Below are 18,430 nucleotides of genomic sequence, written 5' to 3' on the forward strand. Positions count from 1 at the left end.
TCGCCGACACCGCCATCTCTCCCAGCTCCTTCCTACTGCTAGGTTGGGGACCAAGGGCGCGCGTCCCGCGAGGGGGCGGGGCCCGCCGTTCCCGCCTCGAGTGTGGCCCCGCCCCCTCGCCTCGCGGCCTCCGCGGCACTCTCCGCCTCTTCTGCCCCCGGCTTTCCCGCGCTGTCCTCCCGGGCCTCGCTTCCCCCGGCCCCTGCGCGGGCCCGACTGAGAGGTTCCGGAGCCAGGCCGCCGGCTGGGTGTGGACGCTGCCGGCCTTTCCGCCCCAGGCCCCTCGGCACTGCCTCGGAAGCCTCGGCTTCCCCAGGGAGTGCAGGTTTGCTTCCGAGGGTCGGCGGGCCGCGCTGCGGGAAGGAGGAGCGCGCTGGGAAGGTCAGTGCGGCCAGCCCCCGGTCTCGGGCCGCGGAGGCCGCCCTCGCCCTTGGGAATCCTTGGCCGCCCAGACAGAAGGGGAATCGGCGCCGGGGAGCCCGTTCTGCATTTTGATTCATCTTGGGCCCTGTAAGGGTCACATCTTGTGAAAATACCTGTAAAATCAATTTAACGTTCAGTGCAGCGTGTAAAGACAGCTCTAAGAATTTAAAAGACGCCTGAGTCAGAACATTTAAATGCTTGGGTCCCTGTAGCAGTGTTTTAACACGTCTGAGTGCAGAGGGTGGAGAATCGAGCCTTGATTGCCGCCACTGTGCACGCCCTGTAACATTTTAAAAGGGTAAAGAAAGCACCCTGAGAAACCCACGTGGGCCCTTCCCTTCCGGAGGGAACAGAGTTGACTTTCTGAAATTTGAGTTGGTCCTCACCACCGCCCGTGATATTTGCCTACAGAAACTTTTATGTGCGGCCTTAGATCAGCAATAAACAGAATTGTTAAAACACTGGGCTTAACTAAGTAGTGGCTTTTGTTGACATGTCGATTGTGTTAATTCTTAATGTCTCATCCAAAAGCAGGAAGCGTTATCTCAGTTTTGCAGGTGGAAAAAATAGTTTGGCACAAAGAAAGCAGTTTCCCTTAAATTCACACAGAAGCAACGGCCGAGCAGCACATTAAGTCCTAGCATTCTGCCTCCTCAGCTGCGTTCCCCCTGTAGACCGTGCTACAAAACAAATGAGTAGTTACTTTGATGCTACTCATAAAACGGGCGAGTAAACCAAATGTGCTGTGAACGTGAAGTGTTAAATCATAATAACCTTCGATGTCTGCTCAGCTTTGGGAGGTTCAGCTGCCCTCTGGAGTCTGATCCCTTCCGGGAGAGGAGGAGGTGGAGCAAACGCATGGAAAACAATGTCAAGGGGAAAGTGTCTCCGAACTGTGCCATCTTCCCTGCTGCTCTGCGTTGATGTCATTCTTTTCTGGGTACTCCACGTTCTGGCCAAGCGCTCAGCGTCCCCGTCCCAGCCTTGGCCCCCTGAACTCTACCTTTGCGTTGTTGGCCCTGACCTCGTTGTCAGCCTGCTTGTCACGCTCTTCCCTCCAGGTGCTCTTTACTAATGCTGCTGTGTGGAAACCAGTGGTTGCTGTTCCAGTGTGGAGTGATTCGTCGCTCCTGAAGGGTGATTCCAGAGTTAATGATCAAACGCTACCAACAGATCTTAGATGAAAGCCCAAGTTAAAGAAGCACAAAAAAGCTATTGTGCCATTTGATAGCTGAGTTATTTGGGGGAAAAAGCAGACTTTGATATTTTTTCCTCTTTCCCTCTTAACTGGAGAGCAGTGGTTCAGTTATAACCTTGACATAATGGGTGGAGTGGGGGAAATCTTCCTGACTAGACCCTAGTGAATTGGAAAGTTTTCTTTCTTTTCCAGAGGCTCTTTTTTGGACAGCTTGGACTAAGTGGAGATTGGTGAGTAGAATGTAAAATATTTGGGCACTTGTGAGTCCATATGTCCAGAAAACTCGTGTAAGAGTTTGGGTCCCAGGATGCGTGACCTCGTCCCTTTCTGTCCTGTGTCTCTGAGGTGCCTTCCTTGCTTGTGGGCGGTGGAAAGTCGAACCCCAGGCTAGTTTCATCTGCAGCAGTCAGCCACTTACTCATCTTTTATCTCCTTTCGCTGGCTCCACAGATAAGAAAATCAAATGGCATCCGGGGATTACTGCTCGCCTGGAGAAGGGGTGGAAATGCTTCACCAAGGTAGTAGCCATTTGCAGGAGGCCTTTTTGTTGTTGAAATCTTTATTTATTTATTTGACAAGCAAAGAGACAGCGGAAAAGAGGAACATGGTGTGGGGGTGTGGAGGTGTCGAAAGCTCCCGTCCACTGGTTCGCTTCCCAAATGCCTGCAAAAGCAAGGCTGGGCCAGGCCAAAGCCAGGAGCCCAGAATTCCATCCAGGTCTCCCTAGGGGTGGCAGGGGCCCAAGTACTTGAGCCATCATCTGCTGCCTTCCCAGGATTTGTTAGCAGGAAACTGGATTGGGGCTCCCAAAGATGGATTAAAAAAAATCTTTATTTATTTGAAAGGCAGAGTTGCAGAGAGGCATAAAGAGGGGTCTTCACTCCCCTAACAGCCACAACGGCTGAAGCTGCACTGATCCCACCCCAGGAACCTCCTCTAGGTCTCCAATGCTGGTGCAGAGGCCCAAGGACTTGGGCTATCTGCTGTTGCTTTCCCAGGCCATAGCAGAGAGCTGGATCAGAAGAGGAGCAGCCAAGACTCGAACTGGCGCTCATATGGGATGCTGGCACTGCAAGTGGTGGCTTTACCTGGAATACTACAGTGTGGGCCCCCAAAGGTGGATCTTTACAAGAGTTTTATCTCCTTCTTCAAGAACTCTAGTAATTCTGGAACTGGCATTGTGGCATAGCAGGCTAAGCCTCTGCCTGTGATGTGTTCAAGACCTGGTTCTTCACTTCTGATCCAGCTCCCTGCCAGTGGGCCTGGGAAAACAGTGGAAGATGGTTCCTGCACTCACAAGGGGGACCTGCAAGAAGCCCCTCGGGGCCCCCAGTTTCAGCCAGCTCTAGCTATTGCGGCCATTTGGGGAGTGAACCAGCAGATGGCAGATCTTTCTGCCTTTCAAATAAATAAATACATCTTAAAAAAAAAAACTCTAATAATTTTGTGTGAATGAGGCATTTGGTTGCTGTGATGATCCCTACTGTAGGTTCCCTTTTTATCAGTTCTGTTTGTTTAATATATGCCAACTGTATTTCCATTTTCTAAGATCTTAGTTTTATTAGATACTCATTCTTCCTCAATTAATGTCCCTGCATATAACAAAAATACCTGTTCCCTTGAGTATTGTCTCTAGTATATTAGTTTTATTTTTATATATTTATTATATCTTTATTTTCATTTTATTTGAAAGGCAGAGAGAGACAGAGCTTCCATGTATTGGCTTATTTCCCAAATGCCCACATGGTGGGTACTGGGCCAGGCCAAAGCTGGGAGCCAGGAATCCAGTCCAGGTCTCCCACATGAGTGGCAGGTACTCAATCACTTGCCTCATCACTGCTGCCTCCCAGGGTCTGCATTAGCAGGAAGCTGGAGTCAGTAGTGAGAGCCCAGTGGATACCATGCATACGTGGGATGTCAGTGTCTTTTTTTTTTTTAATTGTATAGGTATTTTTGTTTTTTTAAGGATTTATTTTATTTATTTGAATGTCAGAGTTATGGAGAGAAGGAGAAAGAGGTTTTACTGCCATCTTAACAACTGGGCTAAATGCCTGATTTTTTAAGAATCTCATTAGCCGCTTTGTCCCGCGCCTTCTGGCATGCGGCCTTCTGGCTGCCCGCTCTCTGCTTTCTTGCCCATGCTACATTACCTTGGCTGCTCCTAACTTCATACTTGCTCCACTTGGTTCCCGGCCTGCTCTCTGCCTGGTAGAGTATAGGCATTGGGATCATATTAGCATGTGGAAGACACCGTCCAGTTCCTGGGAGAGCACATTTGAAGGGGCACAAATGGATGTGCAAAGACTTCACAGGAGAATACTGGGGTTCTCCCAGGCAGATGCTGATACGGCCTTGGACTAAAACAGCAGCAGAGGAGTTACAGAGCTCCTTGTAGATGCTCCTGGGACAGCGCTGAAAGATGGCCCAAGTCCTTGGGCCTCTGTACACATATGGGGACCTGGATGAAGTTCCTGGCTCCTAGATAAGGCCTGGCCCATCCCCCTGGCCATTGCTGCCATCTGGGAAATGATGGAAGATGGAAGACATCTCTGCCTCTTTCTCTGCCCCTCCCCTCCTCCCGCAGCTCTGCCCTTCAAATAAATAAAATAAATTTTTAAAAAATTAAAAAAAAAATTAAAAATCTCATTAGCTTTAGAACTCTTTCCTAATGAAAACGTAGATTTCTTTGGGAAGTGATTATTAAGTTACGCACCATTATATAAAGTAAGAATCAAAACCTTTTTTGCTTTTTGTCCCTGTGGGGGCCGTGCCACGAAGTCTGCAGCAAACAGTTTCCTCCTTGTAACCTGAGTGAAGAGGATCTGTTACAGAACCCACACTTCAGCAGGCTGCTGCTGAGTCTCTCTGAGCGCATGGACGAGAGTGGCTTATGCCTCACCCTGGCAGAGGAGCAGGCTCAGGTAAGGGTCCTGCAAGAAAGACGTGAAGAGGAAGGGGAAATCCTCCTGGGAGAGCTTCCCCCAGGGGATCTTTTGGTTTTCCAGGCATGGAAGGAAGTTCGAGTGCATAGGACAACATGGTTGAGGTCAGAAATTCTGCAGAGAATCATTCAGGAGCTGCTTGTGGACTACTATGTAAAGACGCAAGACACAAATTTAACTTCTGAGGACAAAAAGGTGAGGCAGAAGAGATTAGACAAAGGTCAGTTACTGGCTAGAGCTTTGTCTGATTATGTGATTTAAGGGAAAAAATTATAGGACATCAAACGAGAAATGGACTGTAGTTGGAGGGGAAGAGTGGGTGTGTTGAAAGGTTTTGAAATAGAAAGATTGACAGGAAAAGTCACTTGCAGACATCTAAAGGGGATGACGTGTTTGAGGACTTTGAAAATGGTTTGTAAGATTGCAAGAGGTAGAATGGGACAAGTTTTACAGTCACCTCTCTGTTTTTTATTCTCTCTCTCAGTTTCATGAGACCCTTGAACAGCGACTGCTTGTGACTGAACTGACCCGACTCCTAGGTCCCAGCCAGGAGAGAGAGAAACCTCCACTGCTAGGGCTGGAGAAAGCAGACCTTTTGGAACTCATGCCGCCCTCAGAGGTCGGGAGTGGGCCAATGTCGGGACCAAAGAAGTGAAATGGCTTGTTTTCTCCCACATCCTTCAGATATTTTTGCTAAGCTTTATGTGTTTTTCTAAAATATGATATGTGTTCATTGTGATCAAACTAAAAAAAATTACACAGGAGAAAGTGAAAGCTGAAATACAATTTCTAATAACAGTATTATTATAAATGGCTTGAGATAGATGGTACCCTCCATGGTTGTTTAGAATATAGTCTGTTTCCACGTAATATATTTTGGACTTTTTTTTTTCAAGTCGATACATAAATGTAGTGGTGGGGGTTGTGGCATAGCAGTTTGAGCTCCTGCATCCCACATTGGAGTGCCTGGTTTTTTGGTTCAGTTTCTTGCTGGTGGGCCTGGGAGGCAGCAGACGATACTCTGAGTGCTTGGGCTCCTGGCTCCTGGCTTTGGCCTGGCCCAGCCCTGGCTGCTGCACACATGTGGAGAGTGAACCAGAAGATGGAAGTTCTCTCTCTGTCTCTCCCTCTTTCTGTCACTGCCTTTCAAATAAATAAATATTTTTAACAAATAAATGTAAGTAAGATGATACTTCTGATAGCAGTCTTAGCATACTGTCTGCACACACAGTGCTCAGTGTTCTCACTGAGTCATCAGTTTAAATCACTGCTGGATTCCATTGTTTTGAAGTAGCATAATTTGCTGGTCTTTAGTGATAGATATTAAGGTTGTGACCATATTTTTGCTATTGGAAACCACACTGAGATGAACATGCTAGTTCTTAGATGTCTTGCTTTGTATGATCATTTCCCTGGCATTGGCACTAAAAGGGAGACCACTGGGTCAAAGCATACACACGTGGAATGTGTCTGTACATTTCCAGACTGCTTCCCCACCTCCCAGCGTGCCACCTTTTTCACCTGCATGAGATCTTGATCATTTTCTTTAAAGATTTATTTATTTATGTATTTGAAAGACAGAGTTACAGAGAGGCAGAGAGAAAGAGAGAGAGAGAGGGGTCTTCTACTCACTGGTTCACTCCCCAAATGGCCGCAATGGCTGGAGCTGTGCCGATCTGAAGCCAGGAGCCAGGAGCTTCTTCCAGGTCTCCGAGGCAGGTGCAGAGGCCCAAGGACTTGGGCCATCCTCCACCGCTTTCCCAGGCCATAGCAGAGAGCTGGATAAGAAGTGGAGCAGCCGGGATACAAATTGGCAGCCATATGGTATGCATGGCACTGCAGGCGGCTGTTCCACCTGCTACGCCACGGTGCCAGCCCCGATCATTTTTAAAAAATTATATTTATTAGATGGGGCTGGTGCTGTGGTGTAGTGGATAAAGCTGCTGCCTGCAGTGCTGGCCTCCCATATGGGCTCTGATTCAAGTCATGGCTGCTCCACTTCTGATCCAGCTCTCAGCTAAGGCCTAGGAAAGCAGTAAAAGATGGCCCAATTCCTTGGGCCTTTGTACCTGCATGGGAGACCTGGAAGAAGTTCCTGGCTCCTGGCTTTGGATCAGTGCAGCTCCAGCCATTACGGCCAACTGGGGAGTGAACCAGCAGATGGAGGACATCTCTCTCTCTCTTTCTCTCTCTCTGCCTCTCCTTTCTCTGTAACTCTGACTTTCAAATAAATAAATAAATCTTAAAAAAGTTATATTTATTAGATGGACAGATGGAGCTTCCATCTACTGGTTCACTCTCCAAGTGTCTGTAATGGCCAGGGCCAGGCTGGGTCAATCCTGGGAGCTGGGAACTCAATCCAGGTCTCCCATATGGGTGACAGGAATGCAACTACTCGAGCCATCACTTCTGCATCCCTGGATCTCTATTACTGGAAAGCTGGAGGTAGAGCTGAAGGTGGCTTGTATATAGGCACTTTGATATTGGACACGGGCATCTTTTTTTTTTTTTTTTTTTTTTGACAGGCAGAGTGGACAGTGAGAGAGAGAGACAGAGAGAAAGGTCTTACTTTGCCGTTGGTTCACCCTCCAATAGCTGCCACGGCCGGTGCGCTGCAGTGGGCGCACCGCGCTGATCCGATGGTAGGAGCCAGGTACTTATCCTGGTCGCCCATGGGGTGCAGGGCCCAAGCACTTGGGCCATCCTCCACTGCACTCCCGGGCCACAGCATAGAGCTGGCCTGGAAGAGGGGCAACCGGGACAGAATCCGGCGCCCCAACCGGGACTAGAACCCGGTGTGCTGGCGCCGCAAGGTAGAGGATTAGCCTAGTGAGCCGCGGTGCCGGCTTAGACACAGGCATCTTAACTGGTAGGCCAGATGCCTGCCCCTAGTTAGCCAAGTTATTCTTTGCTAATTAAGTAGGTTAACAGTGAATCTCCCTGGTGTCTCTTGATGCATTTTCTTTGTTATTACAAATGTCATTATCATGTATTCACTGGCTGGGTCTTCCTAGTTCTTTTTTTTTTTTTTTTTAAGATTTATTTTATTTATGTGAAAGAGTTACAGAGATAGGAGGAGAAACAGAGAGAGAGAGGTCTTCCATCCACTGGTTCACTCCCCAAATGGCCTCAACAGCTGGAGCTGAGCTGATCCAAAGCCAGTTGAACCAGTGCTAGGATGCCGGCGCTGCAGGCCAAGGCTTTAATCTGCTGTGCCACAGTGCCAGCCCCTATTTTCCTTGTTCTAACAGTCTATTTGTATCTCTATCATGGTCCTGTGGCTGTAGGATTTTGTGTGGATGAGAGCCCGGCTCCAGCTAGAAGTGGAAGAGCAGCTCAAAAAGAAATGTTTCACTCTGCTTTGCTACCATGATCCCAATTCAGGTGAGTGTTGACTCCCTGTGCTCTGCTCACAGCTGGACTTCAGGGTTCCTGGTCTGCTCTTTTGCAACTGATATATTGGATTTGAGATTTGGGACAGAAGCATACATGCACCAGGTTCTTGGCTGTTTGTTTCCTTGCTAGTGCAATAAAAGACTTTGGTGAGGACTCTGTTAGCGAGCTGGAGTGTCTGCCTGTGCTGAGAGGGCTGAGTTCTCAGGAGGACCAGAGTGGCAAAGGGAGGATCATAGGTGTTCCTCTTTATTTCTATGGCTTAAGAATTAAGGCACAAAACTGGAATCAAAAGTAAGAGTGAGGGGCCGGCGCTGTGGCACAGTAAGTTAATCCTCTGCCTGTGGAGCCGGCATCCCATGTGGGCGCCGGTTCTAGTCCCAGCTGCTCCTCTTCCGATCCAGATCTCTGCTATGGCCTGGGAAAGCAGTGGAAGATGACCCCTGCACCTGCGTGGGATACCAGGAGAGGGCTCCTGGCTCCTGGCTTCAGATTAGCACAGCTCCGGCCATTGTGGCCATTTGGGGAGTGAACCATCGGGTGGAGGACCTTTCTCTCTCTGTCTCTCCCTCTCATTGTCTCTAACTCTGCCTCTCAAATAAATAAATAAAATGTTTAAAAAAAAAGATAAAAAAAAAAAAAAGTAAGAGTGAGAGAACTTAACTATGAGAGCTGGATGGGTTTTAGTGGCATCAGAAGCAAACCTGGAACGAAACAGAATTTGCAGGCTTGATGTGGGCTAGGGGCACCGAGAACTGGCCTTGGAAGAGCAGTAGCGAGCAGGTTTCCAGTCTTGTCCTCTGCCTCCTTGCCCAGATGCCGACAGTGAAACCCTGAAGGCAGCAAAGGTGTGGAAACTGGCAGAGGTCCTGGTGGGCGAGAAGCAGCAGTGCCAGGACGCCAAGCGCCAGCAGCAGGAGCAGATGGTGCTGCTGGAGAGGAAGAGCGCCACCTACTCCCAGGTGTGCTGAGGCGGTGGGCGGCCCCCCTCACCTTCACCCTGGCCCAGGTGCACCTCTGAGGAAGCCAGGGGTGCTCGTCCGCCCTCCTGTCTGCCCTCTTCCTCTTTGTTTATGGCCTCTCCCTCCTCGGGGCTCAGGTGCTTCTCCGCTGCCTGGCCTTACTGCAAAGGCTCCTTCAGGAGCACCGGCTGAAGACTCAGTCTGAGCTGGACCGTATCAACGCTCAGTACCTGGAAATCAAGTGCAGTGCCATGATCCTCAAGTTGAGGTGAGCGGGGACCCGTGTGGCCCTGATTCTCCCTCACACACCACCCGCTCCTGCCCCTCACCCTTGGGCCATCCTCCCTCTTCCCTCTCCATGCCTAGCATCTTGTGGGTATCCAGTCCATGTTACACAGCCGTGTTAGCCTTTAGATGACCCAAAGGCTGTCAGCATTCTTAAGGTTGGCCTTTTACAGGCTTCTGACATAGGTGCTGTCCTGGGAGTTCAGTGGCCCAGGGATCAGAGTGACCTTGTTTACTCCATTGGTGCCTAACCCAGCTCTGACCCTGGGCAGGCACGGTGTCCCTTCCTAACTGCTACCACCAGTGATCTCCTGCATGACATTTCTTTCTGCCCGCTACCAGGATGGAGGAACTAAAGATTCTGTCTGACACGTACACTGCTGAGAAAGTGGAAGTTCATCGTCTCATTAGGTGAGAGCCCCCAAAACTCCCGGTACAGCTGTTCATAGCTGCTGCCTGCATGCTCCATGCCTGTTCATTTTAATGTATTCCCATCTGAAGAGCAAAACCTTCATATGGAACCCTCTCTGCCTGGGCTCGCAGGGACCGCCTGGAGGGAGCCATCCGCCTACAGGAGCAGGACATGGAGAGGTCACAGCAGGTTCTGAACACCTATGAGGTGCTTGGGGAGGAGTTTGACAGGCTGGTTAAAGAGTACACCCAACTCAAGCAGGCCACCGAGAACAAGCGCTGGGCCCTCCAGGAGTTCAACAAGGCCTACCGCTGAGTGTGCCAGGGCCAGCAAGCACGGCTCCTGCATAGCCACGGCTCCTTCCTGCTGAAAGGAGCACCTCCCCCAGGGACTGCCTCACTACAAGGGAGTGGGGGGGCACCCCCTAAAAACTTAGGCACCCTCCTGGTTTCTCTTCCTCCCTTATGATGACTGAGCCCTTTCTGGAAAATTTAGCAAGCAGATTGATTCATTTTATGCATAGCTGTTTGTCAGTGTCAGCCCTGTACTGTATTTGATTATTTTCTAAGTAAAATGATATTATTATGTCTCAGGATTTTAGTCATTTTCCTTGGGCAAAGATGGGAAAAGAAGATCCAAGGCTATGTGAGTTAGGAGGGAGGACTGAGAAGACAAATCTAAACAGAGACAGAAGGGCAGACATTGTGGCACAGTGGTTAAGCTGCTGCTTCAGACAAACCCATGGCAGAATGCCTGGGTTGGAGTCCCAGGTCTGTTTCTGATCAGTTTTCTTCTAACACACACCCTGGGGGGCAGCAGGTGATGGCTCAAGTTCTCGGTTCCATGCCATTATGTGGGAGACCTCAGTGGAGTTCAGAGCTCCTTACTTCAGCCTGACCTGGCCGTGTGTGTGATGTTTGGAGAGTGAGCCAGTGGATGGAAGATCTCTTTGTTTCTCTCTCTCTCTTTCTCTCTGATGCTCTATTTTTCAAATAATAAATAAATAAAATTCAAAACAAATAGAGAAATGTCTGTCATGCATATGCACAGGGTGGGAGGTAGCAGTGTCAGCCTGTGGCATCAAATCTGAGAGGCTTCATGCTGGGAGAGAAGTGGATTAAACCTGGCTTGTTCTTGAAGAATGATAGGGTGCTGGGTGCTCAGGCAAGTGGCGATCAGTGGGGCAGTTATACAGGCATGCAGCTCTGTACAGGAAAGGTCATGACCCACTTGTGCTCCTGGTTCCCACTTTAAAAAAGAAAGAGAGAAAGAGAGAAAGAGAGAAAGAGAGAGAGAGAGAGAGAGAGAGAGAGAGAGAGAGAAAGAAAGAAAGAAAGAAAGAAAGAAAGAAAGAAAAGAAAAGAAAAGAAAAGAAAAGAAAAGAAAAGAAAAGAAAAAAGAAAAGAAAGTTAGTTAGCTGGAGGTGGGAGGAGACCACCCCGAGGAACCAAGTTCCACAGTCTTCCTAGCAGGGCCCTGTCTGTTGTTGAATCGGGGCCTGAGAACGGAAGCAGAGGGTCCCCACGCTTACTTGGAAAAGCTTACTTGGAAACTCAAATCACTTTCCAGGGAGACTCAGGTTACTCTTCTGAAAAGGTTAAACAATGGTCTCACTTGCATTGACTTGAAAAAAAAATTAAGGTCTTGGATTCAACATTAACTTTTTCTGTAAGTGGTGCTTACTGTCATTTTTCCATAAGCAAATATTGAACTGATACAAACTGGACAGATAGCAAAGTGATTGATTGAAAAACTCAGCAATAGTCAATAATGCTCAGTTCAATAGTCTTTCCCCTCCTGATTTTTTGGGGAAAAGTTTTCAAACCTATAAAATTAAAGAAAAATAGGATGCAAACCAGTACACTCTTACACCAGATTTAATGATTGCTAACATTTTGCCTTTCTTTTTCCCTCATTGTCTTATTTCCTTCCTCCCCTCTCTCCCCTTCTGTCTATACAGATTTAGACACGGATACATAAACTTTTTTCTGAATCATTTTATTGTAAATAGTTGATATCATGACACTTCATTCCTTAAATATTTTAGCAGGCAACTCCTAAAAATAAGGGCATGTCTCTACATAACTAACAAGATAATTATACTGGCCGGTGCCATGCCTCACTTGGCTAATCCTCCGCCTGCGGCACCGGCACCCTGGGTTCTAGTCCCGGTTGGGGCGCCGGGTACTAGTCCCTGTTACTCCTCTTCCAGTCCTGCTCTCTGCTGTGGCCTGGCAGTGCAGCAGAGGATGGCCCAAGTGCTTGGGTCCCTGCACCCGCATGGGAGACCGGGAGGAAGTACCCGGCTCCTGGCTTCGGATCGGCGCAGCGTGCCGGCCGTAGCGGCCATTAGGGGAGTGAACCAACGGAAGGAAGACCTTTCTCTCTGTCTCTCTCTTTCACTGTCTAACTCTGCCTATCAAAACACACACAGACACACACACACACACACACACAATAATTATAGCTAAAACAATAATTCTATAAAATCTGTCCCGTTCACATTCAAATTTCCCTATTTTTTTTTCCTGATTTAGTGCTTAGTAGTTTCATGACAAATTTAGATGTTGGATTTCTTTTTTAAAAAAGATTTATTTATTTTTATTTGAAAAGCAGTGTTACAGAGAGGCAGAGGCAGAAAGAGAGAGAGAGAGGTCTTCCATCTGCTAGCTCACTCCCCAATTGCCCGCAATATCTGGAGGTGCGTTGATCTGAAGCCAGGAGCCAGGAGCTTCTTCTGGATCTCCCATGTAGGTGCAGGGGCCCAAGGAATTGGGGCATCTTCCACTGCTTTCCCAGGCCATAGCAGAGAGCTGGATCAGAAGTGGAGTAATTGGGACTTGAACCAGTGCCCATATGGGATGCCAGCACTGTAACTGCAGCTTTACCTGCTACTGCACAGTGCCAGCCCCTAGATTTCTTTTAAAATGAGATATTTACCTCACTTTTAAAAAAAGATTTATTTATTTATTTGAAAAAGTTCCTTACACAGAGAGAAGGAAAGGCAGAGAGAGAGAATCTTCCATCTGCTGGTTCACTCCCCAGTTGGCTGCAATGGCTAGAGCTGTGCCAATCCAAAGGCAGGAGCCAGGAGCTTCTTCCGGGTCTCCCAGGTGGGTGCAAGGGCCCAAGGACTTGGGCCATCTTCTACTGCTTTCCCGGAGCTGGATGGGAAGAGAAGCAGCCATGACTTGAACCGTCGCCCATATGGGATGTTGGCACTGCTGGCGGCGGCTTTACCCGCTATGCCACTGCGCCAGCCCTTACCTCACTTTTTTAAAAAAAGAAATTGACTTTCTGAAAAATCAAGATCAATTGCCTTGTAGAATGTTCCGTTGTCTAATTATTTCCTTGTGGTGTTTATTCATTTATTAGGTTTTATTTATTTATTTATTTTTTTTTTTTTTTTTCGTTGGCAGAGAGAGAAAGAGAGACAAAGAGAAATCTTCCATCCACTAGTTCACTCTCCAAATGCCCAGGCTAAGCCAGGTGGAAGCCAGGAGCCTGGAATTGAATCTAGGTAGCTTATGTGGGTAGCAGGAGCCCATCTACTTGGGCTATCAGCTGTTAACGCCCTCCCTCCCCCTGCCAGGGTGCAGATTAGCAGGAATGCTGAATTAGAAGCAGAGTTGGGACTCAAACCCAAGCGTTCTTTTATGGGCTGCAGGTATCCCCAAGTGACATCTTAACCACTGCCAAACTCCTGCCATCTCCTTGTGGTTTTTAACTTGTTCCTCTGCTGTTCTGTCCAGTACAGTAGCCGCAAGCCACATGTTTTTATTTAATTTCGACTTTAATTAAAACAAGTTTTCAGTAGCTTGGGATTACTGTATGGAACAATGCAGACATGGGACATTTACATCCTTGCAGGACATTGTTGGACAGTGCGGTTAGCCTGTATTTCCTGCAAGTAGCGGTAAGTCTATATGCTTGATGAGATTCAGCTTGAGCATTTTAGCAAAGAATAATAGATGACATTACATACTTCACATTACATCACACTGCAGCCACATCAGGTCAGAATGTCTATTAATTATGCTGTGTTTGACTGCTTGGTTATAGTAGTAACTGCCAGATTCTACCTAGTGGTATCTCTCTGGTGTATAAAAAGGTATGTTTCTCTTTGTAGTATCTATAAAAGGAACATTTAAAAAAAATCTCAAAATAATTCTTCCTGAAATTTATTTATTTATTTATTGTAGCATTTGGCTTCCTCATTTAATTAGATACTCATCCTGAACCATATTAGGTTTTTGTATTGAAATAATAGAGGTGGCTGGCACCACAGCTCACTAGGCTAATCCTCTGCGTGCGGCGCCGGCACCCTGGGTTCTAGTCCCGGTTGGGGCACTGGATTCTGGCCCAGTTGCTCCTCTTCTAGTCCAGCTCTGCTGTGGCCCAGGAAGACAGTGGAGGATGGCCCAGGTGCTTGGGCCCTGTACCCGCATGGGAGACCAGGAGGAAGCATCTGGCTCCTGGCTTCGGATCTGTGCAGCACGCCAGCCGTAGTGGCCATTTGGGGGGCGAACCAACGGAAGGAAGACCTTTCTCTCTATCTCTCTCTAACTCTGCCTGTCAAAAAAAAAAAAAAAAAAAAAAAGATTTTAAAAAAGAAAAAAAGAAGATAAAGTAACAGGAAGTGTAAATAAATGTAGTTGCCAACCAAGAGAAGTGAGTCAGGATTACAAAGTCATGGCTAAGTAAGGAAGGCAGATTTGGTTTAGGCTTGGTGGAGGTAAGTTTAGGACGGAATTCTGGAATATGCAAGAAAGATAGAGGAAGGAGCACTGTGTAAAGGCACAGAGTATAGAATGAGTAAATTATGTGCTTGGACAACAAGAACTTTCATCAAAGAGATTAAAATTTGAGCAAAACATCCCATGGCTCAATCAAGACTCTGAAGAACTACAGTTTAGAGGCAAAGTGACAGAGATGCTCCATCTGCTGGCTCACTATCCAAATGGTCACAACAACAGGGGCTGGGTAAGGCCAGGGGCCCAGAACTCAATTCAGGTCTCCTACATGGGTGGCAGAGGCCCATGAATTTGGCCCATCCTCTACTACTTTCCCAGGCATATTTTCAGGGAGCTGGATTGGATGCCAGGACTTGAACCACTGCTCTGATATGGGATGCTGGCATTTTAAGTGGCAGCTTAACTGCTATGCCACACTGCCAGCCCCCAAACTACTTTCAAAAAGTCTGTATTGGCTTAAAAACAGAAAGGTGTTTGTAAAAAAAAAATTGAAACAGAAGTATATACAGTAAAAAGTAAGAGATTAAACCACATACCTCCTGACACTCAACCCCCCCAACCCATTACCCCATTTCCCTCCCCAGTGTTACTAGAATAATTTGGAGCGTATGGTGCCAGATCTTTTTCTATAAATATGCAAACATGTACGTAAATATTAGCTAATATTCAGTCTGACTGTATCATAATTTAACCATTCTCTTCATGTTAGCTATTTAGATTTCCAATTTGCTCCATTACAAAAACGCTTCATTGAGTATCATTGCACATATATCTTGCTCAAGTGCTTTTGCTTATTGCTGATATTAGGGTAAATCAGTATATTAATCCAGTATATTAGTTATTTCATGGAAAACAAATTAATTACTGTGCTTAGGTTTGCAGTTTGGCAGAAAAAGTCTTTCAAAACAGTTCCAGGAAGGGGGGTATTAGACTCAGTGGAAAAGAAACCACTTGGGACACTTGCATCCTGCATCACAATCCCAGGTTTGAGTCCTGACTCCACTTCCAATTCTAGCTTCCTGCTAAAGTGCACCCTGGGAGGCAGCAGGTAATGGCTCAAGTACTTGCGTCCCTGCCACCCGTGTGGGACACCTGCATTGAATTCTGTGCTCTTGGCTTTGGTCTGGCTCTTATGAGCATTTGGGGAGTGAACCAGTGGATGGAGGATCTCTCTTGTCTCTCTTGCCTTTCAAATAAAATGAAAAATAAATAAATAAAAATTTGGGCAAATCATTCAAAACAAAACACAAGTTTCACGATGGAGGGAGAGGGAGAGAACTGGTGCCCAGTGGCTCCCGAAGGGAGCAGGAGGGCGTTGTGTCTCAGTCCTTCTGTTCTTCGCACTGACTGGAGGTGAGTGTTGCCAGAGCTGCCCTTCACCTTGTACAGGCTGGCAGGGGACTTGGACAGCAGGTGAGAGGCTGACAGGGACAGGGACAGCTGAGAGTTAGTGTCGTGGGCCTCAGCTGCCCTCTGTCCCTCACAATATCAGAAAAGATTTACATGGACCGCCTCATTCATTCTTTCCATTATACCCCTCTTCGCTGGCCTCTCACCACACCTGCTAAGTTGACTTGATTCTGCCTGATAGTGGGAGGAAAAGAAATCACCGTGAGAATTTGAAATAGGATTGCTCTGGGTAAGGACACTCTGGGGCTCTTGGGCAAGTAGTACCCTCAATATTCTTAGGAAAAGGTGAATATGGGGGTGTCCTGTGAGCGATCCTGTATTTCAGCCAGCTAACCACAAACAAGGAAACCTAGCGCCCCCTAGAGGCCACCGTGGTCATCTCCCAAGGAGAGAGAAATCCCAGGGTCTGCCCCTCACCAGGTGAGGAATCTAATTCCCTGTCTTGAAGGACTTGGGCTAGGTTTTGTTGAATGATCTAACAGATTTCCTTATACCTTGAGACAGTGAAAATATAAATAAACTAGATTAGCAATCCTAGAAATAATTTACCCTAAAAGGTGGTTTATAGTTGAGGCCCAGCTAAGGGGGCTAAGATCTGGTCTTAAGAAAATACAACTCGGCCGGCACGGCAGCTCAATAGGCTAATCCTCCACCTAGTGGCGCCGGCACACCGGGTTCTAGTCCCCGGTCGGGGTGCCGGATTCTTTCCTGGTTGCCCCTCAGGCAGTGGAGGATGGCTCAAGTGCTTGGGCCCTACACCCCATGGGAGACCAGGAGAAGCACCTGGCTTCTGCCTTCGGATCAGCACGGTGTGCCAGCCGTGGCGGCCAAGAAAGAAAATACAACTGAAATTTAGAGATACCTATATGTACCAAGTCTGGATGGATAGCCTCAGGGGCTATCCAAAGAGCAAGGCTGGGGTTTTCTTTTTTTCTTTTTTCTTTTCTTTTTTTTTTTTGACAGGCAGAGTGGACAGTGAGAGAGACAGAGGCAGAGAGAAAGGTCTTCCTTTGCCGTTGGTTCACCCTCCAATGGCCACCGCAGCTGGTGCGCAGTGGCTGGCGCACCGCGCTGATCTGATGGCAGGAGCCAGGTACTTATCCTGGTCTCCCATGGGGTGCAGGGCCCAAGCACTTGGGTCATCCTCCACTGTACTCCCTGGCCACAGCAGAGAGCTGGCCTGGAAGAGGGGAAACCGGGACAGAATCCAGCGCCCCGACCGGGACTAGAACCCAGTGTGCCAGCGCCGCAAGGCGGAGGATTAGCCTAGTAAGCCACGGCGCCGGCCCAAGGCTGGGGTTTTCTAGAGAAATGGAACCTGATATATAGATATATAAACACAAACACACATACAAGACAGAGAGATTTTTTTTAGCAGCTTCTCAGGCACCCAGCTCCTTTTTTTTGTTTGTTTGTTTGTTTTTTAATTTAATTTTTTTTTTTTTTTTGACAGGCAGAGTGGACAGTGAGAGAGAGACAGAGAGAAAGGTCTTCCTTTGCCGTTGGTTCACCCTCCAATGGCCACCGCAGCTGGTGCGCAGTGGCTGGCGCACCGCGCTGATCTGAAGGCCATCCTCCACTGCACTCCCGGGCCACAGCAAAGAGCTGGCCTGGAAAAGGGGCAACCGGGACAGAATCCGGCGCCCCAACTGGGACTAGAACCCGGTGTGCCGGCGCTGCAAGGCGGAGGATTAGCCTAGTGAACTGCGGCACCAGCGACAGAGAGATTTCTTGTAAGGAATTGGCTCATGTGACTGGAAGCTGGCACATCTGAAATCCATAGGGTAGGCCAGCCGGCTGGAAGCAAGCAGGAGGGATGCTTGGGGCCGGCCCTGTGGTATAGCAGGTAAAGCTGCCACCTGCAGTGCCGACACCCCATATGAGTGCCCGTTTGAGTCCTGGCTGCTCCACTCCCAATCCAGGTCTCTGCTATGGCCTGGGAAAGCAGTAGAAGATGGCTCAAGTCCTTAAGCCCCTGGACCTGTTTAGGAGACCTAGAAGAAGCTCTTGGCTCCTGGCTTCGGATTAGTCCAGCTCTGGCTGTAGAGGCCATTTGGGGAGTGAACCAGTGGAAGACGATCTCTCTCTCTCTCTCTCTCTCTCTCTCTCTCTTTGCCTCTTTGTAAAGCTCCCTCGACCTTTCTGTAACTCTGCCTTTCAAATAAATGAATCTTAAAAAAAAAAAAAAACACTCAGATTTTGCTTTACTTATTTGAAAGGCAGAGCAAGAGGGAGGGAAGAAGGGGAGAGAGGGATAGATATCTTTCCTCCACTGGTTCACTCCTCAAATGCTGGCAACAGCAGGGTTGGGCCAGGCCAAAGCCAGGAACCTGGAACTCCATCCTTCCCAGGCACTTAGCAGAGAGCTGGATCAGAAGTGGAGCAAATAAGTAAAATAAAATAAAGAAGTAGAGCAGTCAGGACTCAAACCAGTGTATATGATTCTGCCATTGCAAGTGGTGCCTTAATCTGCTCTGCCAAACACCAGCTCTGTGAAGTTGAAGTCTTGAGGCAGAATTTCTTCTCTAGGAAACCTCAGTTTTTGCTCTTAATGCCTTCACTGTCTGGATAAGACCTATCCCCATTATCAAGGACAATATTCTTATTTACATAAAGTCAACTAATTATAGATGCTAACCATGTCTATAGAA

The 18,430-nt window shown here is 47.9% G+C and overlaps 1 protein-coding gene across 5 annotated transcripts; it reads left to right on the plus strand.

The window, feature by feature from the left end:
- The first annotated feature begins 125 nt into the window (after positions 1 to 125).
- HAUS4 (HAUS augmin like complex subunit 4) lies at positions 126 to 10,207 on the plus strand. 5 transcript variants are annotated; one of them, XM_002718068.5, is made up of 11 exons: positions 126 to 510; positions 1,814 to 1,851; positions 2,072 to 2,139; positions 4,400 to 4,542; positions 4,627 to 4,758; positions 5,048 to 5,182; positions 7,851 to 7,947; positions 8,773 to 8,918; positions 9,056 to 9,186; positions 9,546 to 9,614; positions 9,747 to 10,207. In XM_002718068.5, the coding sequence occupies exons 3-11, from the start codon at positions 2,085 to 2,087 to the stop codon at positions 9,928 to 9,930; spliced, it is 1,092 nt and encodes a 363-aa protein (XP_002718114.1). In that variant the 5' UTR covers positions 126 to 510; positions 1,814 to 1,851; positions 2,072 to 2,084; the 3' UTR covers positions 9,931 to 10,207. The 5 variants fall into 5 exon arrangements, with proteins under 5 accessions (XP_002718114.1, XP_008267572.1, XP_008267573.1 ...); XM_008269350.4 differs by having other exon boundaries at positions 126 to 381; XM_008269351.4 differs by having other exon boundaries at positions 135 to 325.
- Positions 10,208 to 18,430: the final 8,223 nt, after the last annotated feature.

This window comes from Oryctolagus cuniculus, chromosome 12 (assembly GCF_964237555.1).
Source record: "Oryctolagus cuniculus chromosome 12, mOryCun1.1, whole genome shotgun sequence".
NCBI lineage: Eukaryota > Metazoa > Chordata > Mammalia > Lagomorpha > Leporidae > Oryctolagus > Oryctolagus cuniculus.